General features: G+C 52.7%; 1 protein-coding gene, 2 long non-coding RNA genes and 2 pseudogenes across 10 annotated transcripts; 2 read left to right on the forward strand and 3 right to left on the reverse strand.

Annotated features, from left to right (window-relative positions):
• Window positions 1-7: 7 nt before the first annotated feature.
• LOC148935843 (uncharacterized) lies at window positions 8-2,621 on the forward strand. Of its 6 annotated transcripts, none has more exons than XR_016140063.1 (5): window positions 19-478; window positions 554-724; window positions 967-990; window positions 1,080-1,256; window positions 1,992-2,621. It is a non-coding gene; the product is annotated as an uncharacterized LOC148935843 (long non-coding RNA). The 6 variants fall into 6 exon arrangements; XR_016140062.1 differs by having other exon boundaries at window positions 20-478; window positions 1,080-1,261; XR_016140065.1 differs by lacking the exons at window positions 967-990; window positions 1,992-2,621 and having other exon boundaries at window positions 8-478; window positions 554-747; window positions 1,080-1,493.
• Window positions 2,234-2,413, reverse strand: LOC112552289 (U2 spliceosomal RNA; annotated as a pseudogene).
• Window positions 2,622-3,162: 541 nt separating the features above from the next.
• Window positions 3,163-8,978, reverse strand: LOC148935844 (uncharacterized). Its single transcript, XM_089080565.1, has one exon. It carries the CDS (start codon window positions 8,519-8,521, stop codon window positions 3,278-3,280), a length of 5,244 nt encoding a protein of 1,747 aa, XP_088936691.1. The 5' UTR covers window positions 8,522-8,978; the 3' UTR covers window positions 3,163-3,277.
• A 170-nt stretch (window positions 8,979-9,148) lies between these two features.
• Window positions 9,149-11,846, forward strand: LOC148935845 (uncharacterized). Of its 3 annotated transcripts, none has more exons than XR_016140060.1 (5): window positions 9,149-9,573; window positions 9,649-9,819; window positions 10,062-10,085; window positions 10,175-10,351; window positions 11,087-11,846. It is a non-coding gene; the product is annotated as an uncharacterized LOC148935845 (long non-coding RNA). The 3 variants fall into 3 exon arrangements; XR_016140059.1 differs by having other exon boundaries at window positions 9,150-9,573; window positions 10,175-10,356; XR_016140061.1 differs by lacking the exons at window positions 10,062-10,085; window positions 11,087-11,846 and having other exon boundaries at window positions 9,160-9,573; window positions 10,175-10,588.
• Window positions 11,329-11,506, reverse strand: LOC112552225 (U2 spliceosomal RNA; annotated as a pseudogene).
• Window positions 11,847-13,831: the final 1,985 nt, after the last annotated feature.

Genomic DNA, 13,831 nt, shown 5'->3' on the forward strand with positions numbered 1-13,831 from the left:
CGCACTGCGTGCTGCCACTCTAGCGAACCGCGCAGTACGCGTCGCAAGGAGTAAATACGCGCGAGTGACAGCGGTGCAGTGCGAGTGCAGTGAAAGATTGTTAATTAGTTAACAACGGCCGGCCACGGGTATCGTGGATAGTCGGCCGGCCGTATCAACACGAGGAAGCGATATTTAAATGCCGCACGTGGAGTGTAGGCCCAACACTGATTGTCTCCGTGCGCTGCAGGTTGCACTCTCCGCACGCTGCGCGCACTACCTATTATAATAATTAATTAATTAGCAGGCAGCCGCTCCGTCCAGCTAAGTATTCCAAATGTTTAAATATTAATAATCAGTCTTATAGATGTGATCTCACTGTGACACTGCTTCCAGGTTATGCACACCGATTAATGTACATATGTGCGCATCCGGCCACTGCCCCGTCAGATAAATAAAATAAATAAATAAATAATATGTCAGGTGGATAAAAAAGATGGTAAGTATAAAATTATTGTCAGTCTTTATAATCGCTCGCCGCGCTGTGTCATATTGATAAAATTTTCTGTTGCAGATGTCATGCAGGTAAAATAATAAATATATAAATAAAATAAAATAGATAGCTAAATAAATAAATAAATAGATGAACAGCACGATGGAACGACCAGCAGACGGACAACGTGACAAGTAACAAGGATTATAGCTAAGATGCTTCACAGGCTACTTCATCGATGGAGACTGCGCTGTGTGTGTATATGTATATAAAATGTATGATATTTATCGAATGGTCCGGATGAATTGCAAATAAATAGGTTAAAGATTCAAAATAATGAATGAAATAATAATATATACACATATAATTCTAGCAAATCCTCATCACATCTACATCCACATCTGACATCTAACCTCACATTTACTTTGACAGCTAATACTCTAAAATTTAATATATACATGAGATTAACAGTATTTTAGGCTCTTGTTATGCAGTGGCCGTTTATTTACAAACAGCAGGTATAGTGATGCCTGCCAATTATGTGCTTTATATGTATATTTAAATGTATATAGTTAGAATTATTTTATATGAAATTCTTTCTCGACAGCTGCCACAGTGAGATGCTGGACAATATAATGCGTTATTCCTGGAACAAGATGCAATGTGGAGCAGCTGCAGCAGCCTATTCTATACGCGGAGAGAAATGCGAACGCCTGCAGCACTTATTATATGGGCCCATGCATATGTGGCAGTACTGGTCATCGACTCACTCTACGCAGCCAAAGTGAGGTGCTCACTATACGTGATATTTAGTGTAAGAAGAGTGTATGGTTAGACAGTTGGCTTAGAGACGATTAATTGAAGCTAGTGACATAAAAATTATATAATAAATTTATCAGATTAAATACATGTACATCTGCCACTGCTGCTGTCTAACCTATATGTATCACAGACTGTATCACACCGCAATTCAATAATAAATAGTTACATAAATAAATAAATAAATACTTAGATGAATAAATAGGTAACAGAACATGAATTTATTAGACAATTTCAGTGAATAAATTGATACATCAACGGCACATATAATTCTTTATAACAATAACGTCGGGCATGACTCATCAAGGTGACAGGTGTACGTGTTTCACTCTTTAAAATTCAACGACTCGCTAAACAATGACTTACGCCGATTTAGATAGTCAATTGTATAAAATGTGTAATATAAATAGATTAAATAGATAGATAAAACAAATAAGAATTCGGTCAAGAAAGTTAAAATAAGTAGTAGTCGACGTGAAACACGAGTCATGTGCAGCACTCGACGTACATCTCTCAGCACTTGCAACTATATACAAAATTATGTCAGATATTATAAAATATAATAAATAAATAAGTTAACAATAAAATCTAGTCAGTTATTTAAAATAAAAGACAAGAAACATACAAACAGTTGCATTAATGAGTGCTAAGAGCGGCCGGAGAGTGATAAACGCGAAATTGACTTTTGCCGTTTTTTCAGATAAGATTTTTGCAATGTGACCAGTCATGCGATACTCTAAGTGAGCCGATGGACCAAGTACTTACCCGATGACGTGGAGTAGTCCTGCTTACCCACTGGATGACGCACCGAGGGCCCGGGAGACTCAGAACGCGCGCACTTCACCAAAAACACCGATTTCGCGGATTTACCGATTATTGAGACCTGGCCCGTGCTCTGGGGTAATCGGATGCGATAGAAAAGAATAAAATGCTCTTTTCCCCGTGCACTGGGCCGAACTCCACGGTACTGCAATGCGGAGCCGACCCGCGGCAGGGTCGGAGCAAGCTCCGTGCACCCGCCAGGTCTCAAAAATCAGTTTAATATTCTGAGTCTCCTATGGAGACTGTATCAGATATTAAGCTGATAAGAACAGATTAGCACACTTTTATTTTAAATAATGTTCCCCGGGAGGCATCACACCCCCCGGGGTAGATACAAAGAAAAGCGGCTAGGCCGCGCGCAAAATTAAAATACTATATTGGCGGGGGACAATAGCCCCCCCCGCCTTGTGGGCACTAAAACTACTGTGGCTGGCGGGGTCGCTCCCCGCCAGCATGCGCAAAATAACATTAAATAATCCCCCCAGCTCGCATGCTGGGGGGATGACGCCATTAACAATACTTGGCGGCCCTCGGGGTGTATCACAGATAGATAAGTTACAAAATAAAAGACCCCGAGGGCGCGCGCGCGGCAATAATAAATAAATTAAAACATACAATTGTCAACGCGGCACACTCACACTCGCTTAAAATACAATAAGGTTCCCGCGGCACGCACACTCGAACATTCATGGCCCCACAGAAAAAAAAAACAGGATAAAATAAGTATAAATAAATAAAATAAAAATAAATAGAAAATAAATAGATAAATAAATAAATAAATAATAAATAGAAATAAATAAATAACTAAAAGGGAATAAATAACAATACAACGAAACAGAACATAAAAACATGCGGTCCGGGCAATAAAATGTATATACAAGAAAAAATAAAATAGTGTCCGGATACTAATAAGAGGCGGGCAGGAGGCCTGTCCACATATCTCATAGAAAAGAAAAACAATAATAGGATATTAAAATAGTAAACTAATAAAATAATAAAATAATGAAAATAAAAAGAAAGAGAACACATGCAAATAATAATTAAAAAAAAAAAAAAAAAAAAAAATAAACTATAATATGGAGATGTGGACATCAGTCACTCCTGCCCGCTTGGATAAAAAGGGGGCCAAGACGAAGACAAGAATAAATTACGCGACATTCACACTCACGGCGATACGCGACGCGTCGCAACTTCTTCGGTGGCGGCCCAGCGCCGGCGGACGGCCCGAGGCGGCGTCGCGAGCATCCCATCACCAGCGGGGCGAGAGGGAGCTTGGTACTGGCGGACGCCGGACACGTGCTCCACATAAATGTCCCTCGACCAGCGGATGGTATCCGAGACGATCAACCGCCGCATCATAGAGGCATACGGACCGCCAATCCGCAGCACCCTCAGGACAGCCTCGTTTCTCGGATCCCACGACCCGAGAGCACCGACGACGAAGGCCGTCACGAGGACACGGTACCCCCGCCGCTGGAGCTCCTCAGCCAGGGGGGAGTACTTGGCGATTTTCCTCCCCCTGGCTTCCTCGAAAGACATCCAGCGGTTTTCGAAAGGCACCGTGACGTCGCATATGACGACACTCTTGGAGAGCTCGTGCCTGATCACGAGATCAGGCCGTAGCTCGCCAAGTTCCCCGTCGATGCCCTCAATCCGCTGGTTGACCCGTTTGTCGCCCGGCAGACGGCAAGCCTTCCAGAGGCGGTGCAATACGGCATTGTGCCTCAGCTGTATTGCGGCAGCATAGACGCCGCAGTGACCGAGCACATGTGGTAAGGTCTCCGATACCTCCCCGCATCGCCGACAGCGCTTATCGCCGTCCCCCCAACGCCGCGCGCCGTTGAGGGGAAGGACATCGAGACGCGCTCGATGTATGAAGCGCCAGTCGGCGAAGCGGGTGAAGCTGCCGCCGCGAACGAAGTGATTGCTCACTGGCGCTCGCGACGACACCTCGAAGACCTTACCTTGGTCGGGTTTCCTGAGCAATCGCTCCGCGTAGTGCTCGGCTACAGCTGAGCGCAACCGATTCACCACCTGGTTACGCGCTCCAGGTGGGATCTTAACCGCGGCACCTCTGGGTCCTCGGCACTCCACGATCATTTCCTCGGTCTCCGGCACCCACCGCCACCGCAGAGACAACCGCTCGGACAGCCTTCGCGCGGCATTCCGCGCCCTCGACCAGAGGGATTTCTCCCCTCCGCCCCTCAGCCTTCCCTCCTGCGAGCCAGAAAGGAAGGCGGCGATCGTCTCGCAATCAGGGGCGCGGCCGGTCCTGCGCTGAACCACCCCCGTCAGCGATTCCCAGGCGAGACGCCTGACGGTGGCATCGCCAGCCGTAAGCATACGGAAGGCGTGTGCCACCGACAGGACGTCCGCCAGGTCAGCCAACGGAAGGAGTCCACACCCCCCCCATCGCGGGGGCATGTAGACCCCCTCCGCGCTGGCACGCTGGGGGAGATTCAGCCAGGACTTCGCGAATCTTCGAATCGCGAGATCCGCGGCCGTGAGGGGACGCTTCTCCACACTGGCTCCCCGCAGCAGAAAATCCAGCCTTGGTAGGATAAAGGTCCCAAGTACGTCACACTTCTGCCACGGGGCGAGGAGGGCGCGATCCACCGCGCGAACGTCCGAGAGGAGGTCCCCGATGGTGGCGTAGGGCGCCTGGTCGACCGAGAATCCCGTCGGAACACCGAGGTGGGTGTAAGGCTCACCCTCCGCCAGATGACGCACCGGTTGGCCCTGGATGCTGAACGACGTCGGCAGAACCCTGCCGCAACCACCCGTGCCGATGTGCAGGGTGGCGCATTTAGCAGGGTTGAACCGCAAACCCACCGACGCCGCTTCAGTCTCCACTGCGTTGAGCAGTCTCCTCATACTCTCCGGAGTCTCTGTCAGGAGTGCAATGTCGTCCGCGTAAGCCAACACACTAAACCTGTTATTAAACATATTGTACCCCGCGCCGACATCGGTGGCTGCACGCAGCACCGAGTCGATCGCGAGGTCAAAAATAATAGGGCTTAGCGGACAACCCTGGCGTACTCCGGAGCGTATGGGGATGGGCGCGGTGAATCCCTCGGCGGTGCGCACACGCGTAGTGCAGCCGTCGTACATCGAGCCCCATATGTTTATGAGGCCCTTAGGCACCGCCGCTCCAGCCAGAGCACGGCGGATCGTCGCGTGCGGGATCGATCCAAACGCGTTGGATAGGTCCAGCCACGCGACGACCGCCTGCCTCCGGCTCCTCCTCGCGTCAGTCAGGGCCTCCTGAAGGACGAAATTGTGCTCGAAGCATCCCTCGTCCCTCAGGAAGCCCTTCTGGGCGGGACTAAGTCGGCGGTTGGCGACCGCCCAGTCGGTCAGACGATCGGCGAGAATCGCGGCGAAGAGCTTGGGGACGGTGTCTCCCAAAGCGAGAGGGCGCCAGTTCTCCAGCATGCCCCGGTCTCCTTTCTTGTGCACAAGTATCGTGCTGGAGGTCTTCCAGGACGCGGGGACCGCCTCGAGCCGCAAGCAGCAATTACAAATTGCTGTGAGGAGCCGCGTACCCGGATCCGCCCCACGGAGGTCACGGTAGGTGACGCCGTCGGGACCCGGCGCAGAGTTGTTCATACGCCGGAGCCGACGGTCCACCTCTCGCTCCGTGAAGGGATCCAGGAGATACGCGAACTCCTCGCGCGAACCCGAGGGGTCAGTGCGCTCGGCTTCCACGCCGGAGCCCGCCAGGAACTCCTCGCCGCGGTACAGGCGCTCGAAGTACTCCTGAACCTGACGTCTCGGCACCTGGCACGAGTCGGCAGGCCCCTGGAGCACCTCTCGCACCGCCTTGCGGCGATTCGCCCTGTAGAGCGCCTGCAAGCGCTTGGCCTCACGCACCCAGTCCCCGCGTGCTTCTCCCGACGCAGAGGGGCCGGCCGGTACCGACCCCTCGCCACTGGCGCCCTCTCCCTCCGGACCGACACCCCCCCTCGCCCCCCGCCGCGACCCCGCCTCACGCGACCGAGCTGGACGTCCTTGGGAATCGGCGGCGGCGCCGCGAGCCCTGTCCGCGACGACCTCCCCGAAGAACGCCGCGACTTCCGTCGCGAACGCCTCCAGTTCGGCGCGCGTAGCGACCGCCGGCGCCCGGGCGGCCAGCTCGTCGCGCGCAGCCAACCGCTCACGCCTGACCCGCATCGCTGCGGGAACAGGCGCCGGTTGGCGGCGCGACGGCTGACCGCCCGCGACGCCGGCGAGTCGCGGCTCGCGACCTCGTCGCCCACCCCCCCTTCCACCGACAGAGGCCGGAGACGCCCCGCCTTCCTCACGGGGCGCCACGACGGACGCTCGTGCGCGTCGCCGAGCCATTACACCGCGGACATTCACGGGAGCACACGGATGTACGGCACTCACCTCATCTCCAGCACCGTCCCGGGTATCTCCCTCGCGCTCCGCCAGCGATGTCCCGCGATGAGCTGCCGCCTCACTTGTGGGTTGTGGAGACTTGTGGGTCGTCCTCGCGTTGTTGTTTCCATCTACCGCCGGCGCTGGTGGCGGTGTGACTCGCGACTCACGCGGCCCCGATGTCGCCGGCGACACGGAGCCGACGGAACTGCCGCTCGAGCGGCGCCTCAACGCTCTTCTCCCCAGTTGCACTCTCCACTCGCCACCCAGCTGGACCCCCTCGCTGGTCGCTGGCGGTGGCGTTGCGATGGCCGCACCCCGCTGCCGCCTCGCTGCTGCTGCCCCCTCGGCCGATGGTGGTGTTGGCGCGATTGGGGGCGTCCTTCGCACGACCGCCGTGCACGGTGACGTTCCCCTCACTGGCTGGGGAGGGGAGTGGCGTACGGCTGGTGTGTGCCACTCCCCGGCGGCGGAACCGGCGGACATCACCGGTCCGCCGCACACCGACGTCGTCACCGTGCATGTCGTCAGCGTTGCCGGTATGGACGTCGCGGGGTAGGCCGATGGCGTGGCCCACGGTGGGGTCCCCGTTGGACTGCCGCGGGTGTTCAGCGGCAGGCTGGGGACCCGCGCGGGGGGTCTCTCCGGGGGTGTTCGCTGTACAGGTCCCCCCGCGCTCCGCGACGTCACGCCGCCCATCTCCCGCCGCGCTATCTCCGCGATCTTCTCGGCTGAGACCGCGATCACCCGGCTGATCGCTTCTGCTGTCGTTGCCGCTACCTCTGCCACCGCCGCGGATGTAGTCGGCGGTGGCGTCCTCGTAACCACCGGTGGGGAAGTCCTGGCCACCGGTGGTGTTATGCCGGGTGATCGCTGCAGGCTCATGTTGCGTGGCCCCCCCTCACCGCCGAACGTGGGTGTTCCTCCGCTCAAGGGTGGCGAGTGAACCACCCTCTTGCGGAGGACAGGGGGGGATGGTCTCAGCCTGGGCGCGGAGCCGCTCTTCTCGGTCGACGCGCCTGCCGCCCGTGCCTGTTGAGGTGGGCTGCGGGCCACGGGCGGCCTCTTTCTCGCTGCTCCCCTCCCAAATGCGAATAACTCGCCGCTGGAATTGGCGTCGCTCTCTGTTCCTGGTGGTGATGGAGTTTGGGAGGGGACGCGCGTCGACCTTGTCGCGGGCGGCGGTTTGGCCACCACGCGCGTGCTCGCTCGCGGTGCCCCTCGCACCGCGGGCCGCGCTGTGGTTGGCTGGCCGCGCGCGGTCGACCGCGATGCACTGGGCACCGCGGGCGCCGCGCCGGTGGTGGTGGCCATACGGATGGGCGCGTCTACTCTATTTACCGACAACACTCGACACTTACTTGTTGAAGCGGCGGTCGTCGTCCTCGTTGTCCTCCTCGCGGCGGCTCCTCCTCCGGATGTTGGTGATAGGCGGGGCGCGGCTCTCCTTGTGGCGGCCGCTCCGCGGGCACCGCTGGTCACCGGCGACGACCTCTTCGTCGCCGTTGTGCCCGCTGTTACGGCCGCGTATGAGGGGGACGTCTCGTTGGCCGATGGTGCTGGCACTGTTGTTGGCGATGGGGTGGCGGTGGAGCGCAATCTGGGTGGCCGCGGATCAGCGGCCCTGCGCCGCGTCAGTCCGTCGGCCGCCGCCGTCGATCGCGCAGTCGCGCTCGCCGCACTGGTTTCACGCGTCACACCGCTTTCACCGTCACTGCCACTATTCACATCGGTTCCGCGAGTGCTCGGACCCGGGGCGTCCACCCGCGGAGACTGGGCGTGCTCGGCCTCATAGTGCGCTTTCACCGTCCTCAGCGGGTAATGTCCCGTGCCCCTGAGGCCGCACACGCCACACGCGTACCACACCGTGTCTCCGGGGTGGCATTTCCGCAAATGTTTTAATAAGTGCCCCGAGTCGCAATACTCCCCCTTTACCCGCGACGGTGCCGACTCGCTTAGCCAGCACCGTGGGCATCTGTAGGTCGCGGGGAGCGGATAATTGATAAGGACTTCCCGCGGACTCGACATATTCGCTCGCAGGCGGCCCCGACAAAATTAAACTAAATAAAGGTAAGTATAAAAATTATTTGGGGCCGCCAACACCGTCCGCGAGAAGTCCAAAAACTATTGGTGGCACTCGCGGATACCGTCACTACCACTGCGCACGCGCGGACTAACTCGAAGTTGCGACGCGGTAAACAAAAACGCGAAATCGCTTCTCGGCCAATCGCGCACACGCACACTCGACTTATAAACTAAACCTAACTAATACCCCGAGCTAAGACTGTCCGGCTGGGGAGTAAAATTTCAGTGAAAATCCGCCCGCGAGCTCGAGATTTATCAATAAATTTAGATTCCGCGTGATTTGCTCACGCGGAATATGCGAAAACCTTAAGCCCCTCGCGCCTTTCAAAAAAGTTACTAAAAAGTAACTAGGTATTTAATATGGCGCGAGGGCGTTCAAAAATATGATATTAATGCTCGCGGGCCTCTAAATAGCGATAATATATCGTCCCCACGCCAGACTTTCACCGCCCGCCTTTATCACTATACAACACGAGAACGCGGCTTAAGGCAGGCGGCGCCACGTGCGGCTTAAACTCGCACTGCGTGCTGCCACTCTAGCGAACCGCGCAGTACGCGTCGCAAGGAGTAAATACGCGCGAGTGACAGCGGTGCAGTGCGAGTGCAGTGAAAGATTGTTAATTAGTTAACAACGGCCGGCCACGGGTATCGTGGATAGTCGGCCGGCCGTATCAACACGAGGAAGCGATATTTAAATGCCGCACGTGGAGTGTAGGCCCAACACTGATTGTCTCCGTGCGCTGCAGGTTGCACTCTCCGCACGCTGCGCGCACTACCTATTATAATAATTAATTAATTAGCAGGCAGCCGCTCCGTCCAGCTAAGTATTCCAAATGTTTAAATATTAATAATCAGTCTTATAGATGTGATCTCACTGTGACACTGCTTCCAGGTTATGCACACCGATTAATGTACATATGTGCGCATCCGGCCACTGCCCCGTCAGATAAATAAAATAAATAAATAAATAATATGTCAGGTGGATAAAAAAGATGGTAAGTATAAAATTATTGTCAGTCTTTATAATCGCTCGCCGCGCTGTGTCATATTGATAAAATTTTCTGTTGCAGATGTCATGCAGGTAAAATAATAAATATATAAATAAAATAAAATAGATAGCTAAATAAATAAATAAATAGATGAACAGCACGATGGAACGACCAGCAGACGGACAACGTGACAAGTAACAAGGATTATAGCTAAGATGCTTCACAGGCTACTTCATCGATGGAGACTGCGCTGTGTGTGTATATGTATATAAAATGTATGATATTTATCGAATGGTCCGGATGAATTGCAAATAAATAGGTTAAAGATTCAAAATAATGAATGAAATAATAATATATACACATATAATTCTAGCAAATCCTCATCACATCTACATCCACATCTGACATCTAACCTCACATTTACTTTGACAGCTAATACTCTAAAATTTAATATATACATGAGATTAACAGTAATTTAGGCTCTTGTTATGCAGTGGCCGTTTATTTACAAACAGCAGGTATAGTGATGCCTGCCAATTATGTGCTTTATATGTATATTTAAATGTATATAGTTAGAATTATTTTATATGAAATTCTTTCTCGACAGCTGCCACAGTGAGATGCTGGACAATATAATGCGTTATTCCTGGAACAAGATGCAATGTGGAGCAGCTGCAGCAGCCTATTCTATACGCGGAGAGAAATGCGAACGCCTGCAGCACTTATTATATGGGCCCATGCATATGTGGCAGTACTGGTCATCGACTCACTCTACGCAGCCAAAGTGAGGTGCTCACTATACGTGATATTTAGTGTAAGAAGAGTGTATGGTTAGACAGTTGGCTTAGAGACGATTAATTGAAGCTAGTGACATAAAAATTATATAATAAATTTATCAGATTAAATACATGTACATCTGCCACTGCTGCTGTCTAACCTATATGTATCACAGACTGTATCACACCGCAATTCAATAATAAATAGTTACATAAATAAATAAATAAATACTTAGATGAATAAATAGGTAACAGAACATGAATTTATTAGACAATTTCAGTGAATAAATTGATACATCAACGGCACATATAATTCTTTATAACAATAACGTCGGGCATGACTCATCAAGGTGACAGGTGTACGTGTTTCACTCTTTAAAATTCAACGACTCGCTAAACAATGACTTACGCCGATTTAGATAGTCAATTGTATAAAATGTGTAATATAAATAGATTAAATAGATAGATAAAACAAATAAGAATTCGGTCAAGAAAGTTAAAATAAGTAGTAGTCGACGTGAAACACGAGTCATGTGCAGCACTCGACGTACATCTCTCAGCACTTGCAACTATATACAAAATTATGTCAGATATTATAAAATATAATAAATAAATAAGTTAACAATAAAATCTAGTCAGTTATTTAAAATAAAAGACAAGAAACATACAAACAGTTGCATTAATGAGTGCTAAGAGCGGCCGGAGAGTGATAAACGCGAAATTGACTTTTGCCGTTTTTTCAGATAAGATTTTTGCAATGTGACCAGTCATGCGATACTCTAAGTGAGCCGATGGACCAAGTACTTACCCGATGACGTGGAGTAGTCCTGCTTACCCACTGGATGACGCACCGAGGGCCCGGGAGACTCAGAACGCGCGCACTTCACCAAAAACACCGATTTCGCGGATTTACCGATTATTGAGACCTGGCCCGTGCTCTGGGGTAATCGGATGCGATAGAAAAGAATAAAATGCTCTTTTCCCCGTGCACTGGGCCGAACTCCACGGTACTGCAATGCGGAGCCGACCCGCGGCAGGGTCGGAGCAAGCTCCGTGCACCCGCCAGGTCTCAAAAATCAGTTTAATATTCTGAGTCTCCTATGGAGACTGTATCAGATATTAAGCTGATAAGAACAGATTAGCACACTTTTATTTTAAAGAATGTTCCCCGGAGGGCATCTCACCCCCCGGGGTAGATACAGAGGAAGAGCGGCTAGGCCGCGCGCAAAACTAAAATACTATATTGGCGGGGGACAATAGCCCCCCCCGCCTTGTGGGCACTAAAACTAGTGGGGCTGACGGGGTCGCTCCCCGCCAGCATGCGCATATTAAAATTAAACTATCCCCCCAGCTCGCGTGCTGGGGGGATGACACAGGTGTCGGCGGCCCTCGGGGTGTATCACAGATAGGAAGGTTAAAAGATAAAAGACCCCGAGGGCGCGCGCGCGGCAATACTTAATAGATAAATAAAATAAATAAAGTCAACGCGACACATTCACACTCGCCTAAGATACAATATGATTCACGCGGCACGCACACTCGAACATTCATGGCCCCACAGAAAAGAAAATAAATAAATAAATGTAAATAAATAAAATAAAAATAAAGATAAAAATAAAAATAAAAAATAAAAAAATAAAATAATAAATAAGGATAAATAACAAAGAATAAATAAGATTACACAGGGAGATAAAAACATGCGGTCCGGGCAATAAAATATATACATAGAAAAATAAAAAGTGTCCGGATACTAACAAGAGGCGGGCAGGAGGCCCGTCCACATATCTCATGAATAAAAAGAAAATAAATAACAAGATAATTAAAATAATAAAAATAAAAAAGTAATAAAAATAGGAAAAATAAATACAAATAATAATAAGTTAAGCTTAACAAATTAGAAGATAAATTATAATATGGATATGTGGACATCGGCCGCTCCTGCCCGCTTGGATAAAAAGGGGGGCCAAGACGAGGACAAGAATAAGTTACGCGACATTCACACTCACGGCGATACGCGACGCGTCGCAACTTCTTCAGTGGCGGCCCAGCGCCGGCGGACGGCCCGAGGCGGCGTCGCGAGCACCCCATCACCAGCGGGGCGAGAGGGAGCTTGGTACTGGCGGACGCCGGACACGTGCTCCACATAAATGTCCCTCGACCAGCGGATGGTATCCGAGACGATCAACCGCCGCATCATAGAGGCATACGGACCGCCAATCCGCAGCACCCTCAGGACAGCCTCGTTTCTCGGATCCCACGACCCGAGAGCACCGACGACGAAGGCCGTCACGAGGACACGGTACCCCCGCCGCTGGAGCTCCTCAGCCAGGGGGGAGTACTTGGCGATTTTCCTCCCCCTGGCTTCCTCGAAAGACATCCAGCGGTTTTCGAAAGGCACCGTGACGTCGCATATGACGACACTCTTGGAGAGCTCGTGCCTGATCACGAGATCAGGCCGTAGCTCACCAAGTTCCCCGTCGATGCCCTCAATCCGCTGGTTGACCCGTTTGTCGCCCGGCAGACGGCAAGCCTTCCAGAGGCGGTGCAATACGGCATTGTGCCTCAGCTGTATTGCGGCAGCATGGACGCCGCAGTGACCGAGCACATGTGGTAAGGTCTCCGATACCTCCCCGCATCGCCGACAGCGCTTATCGCCGTCCCCCCAACGCCGCGCGCCGTTGAGGGGAAGGACATCGAGACGCGCTCGATGTATGAAGCGCCAGTCGGCGAAGCGGGTGAAGCTGCCGCCACGAACGAAGTGATTGCTCACTGGCGCTCGCGACGACACCTCGAAGACCTTACCTTGGTCGGGTTTCCTGAGCAAACGCTCCGCGTAGTGCTCGGCTACAGCTGAGCGCAACCGATTCACCACCTGGTTACGCGCTCCAGGTGGGATCTTTACCGCGGCACCTCTGGGCCCTCGGCACTCCACGATCATCTCCTCGGTCTCCGGCACCCACCGCCACCGCAGAGACAACCGCTCGGACAGCCTTCGCGCGGCATTCCGCGCCCTCGACCAGAGGGATTCCTCCCCTCCGCCCCTCAGCCTTCCCTCCTGCGAGCCAGAAAGGAAGGCGGCGATCGTCTCGCAATCAGGGGCGTGGCCGGTCCTGCGCTGAACCACCCCCGTCAGTGATTCCCAGGCGAGACGCCTGACGGTGGCATCGCCAGCCGTAAGCATACGGAAGGCGTGTGCCACCGACAGGACGTCCGCCAGGTCAGCCAACGGAAGGAGTCCACACCCCCCCCATCGCGGGGGCATGTAGACCCCCTCCGCGCTGGCACGCTGGGGGAGATTCAGCCAGGACTTCGCGAATCTTCGAATCGCGAGATCCGCGGCCGTGAGGGGACGCTTCTCCACACTGGCTCCCCGCAGCAGAAAGTCTAGGCGCGGTAGGATGAAGGTCCCGAGTATGTCACATTTCTGCCACGGGGCGAGGAGGGCGCGATCCACCGCGCGAACGTCCGAGAGGAGGTCCCCGATGGTG

Source organism: Pogonomyrmex barbatus, unplaced genomic scaffold (genome assembly GCF_055798465.1).
Source record: "Pogonomyrmex barbatus isolate J1 unplaced genomic scaffold, ASM5579846v1 scaffold34, whole genome shotgun sequence".
Taxonomy (NCBI): domain Eukaryota; kingdom Metazoa; phylum Arthropoda; class Insecta; order Hymenoptera; family Formicidae; genus Pogonomyrmex; species Pogonomyrmex barbatus.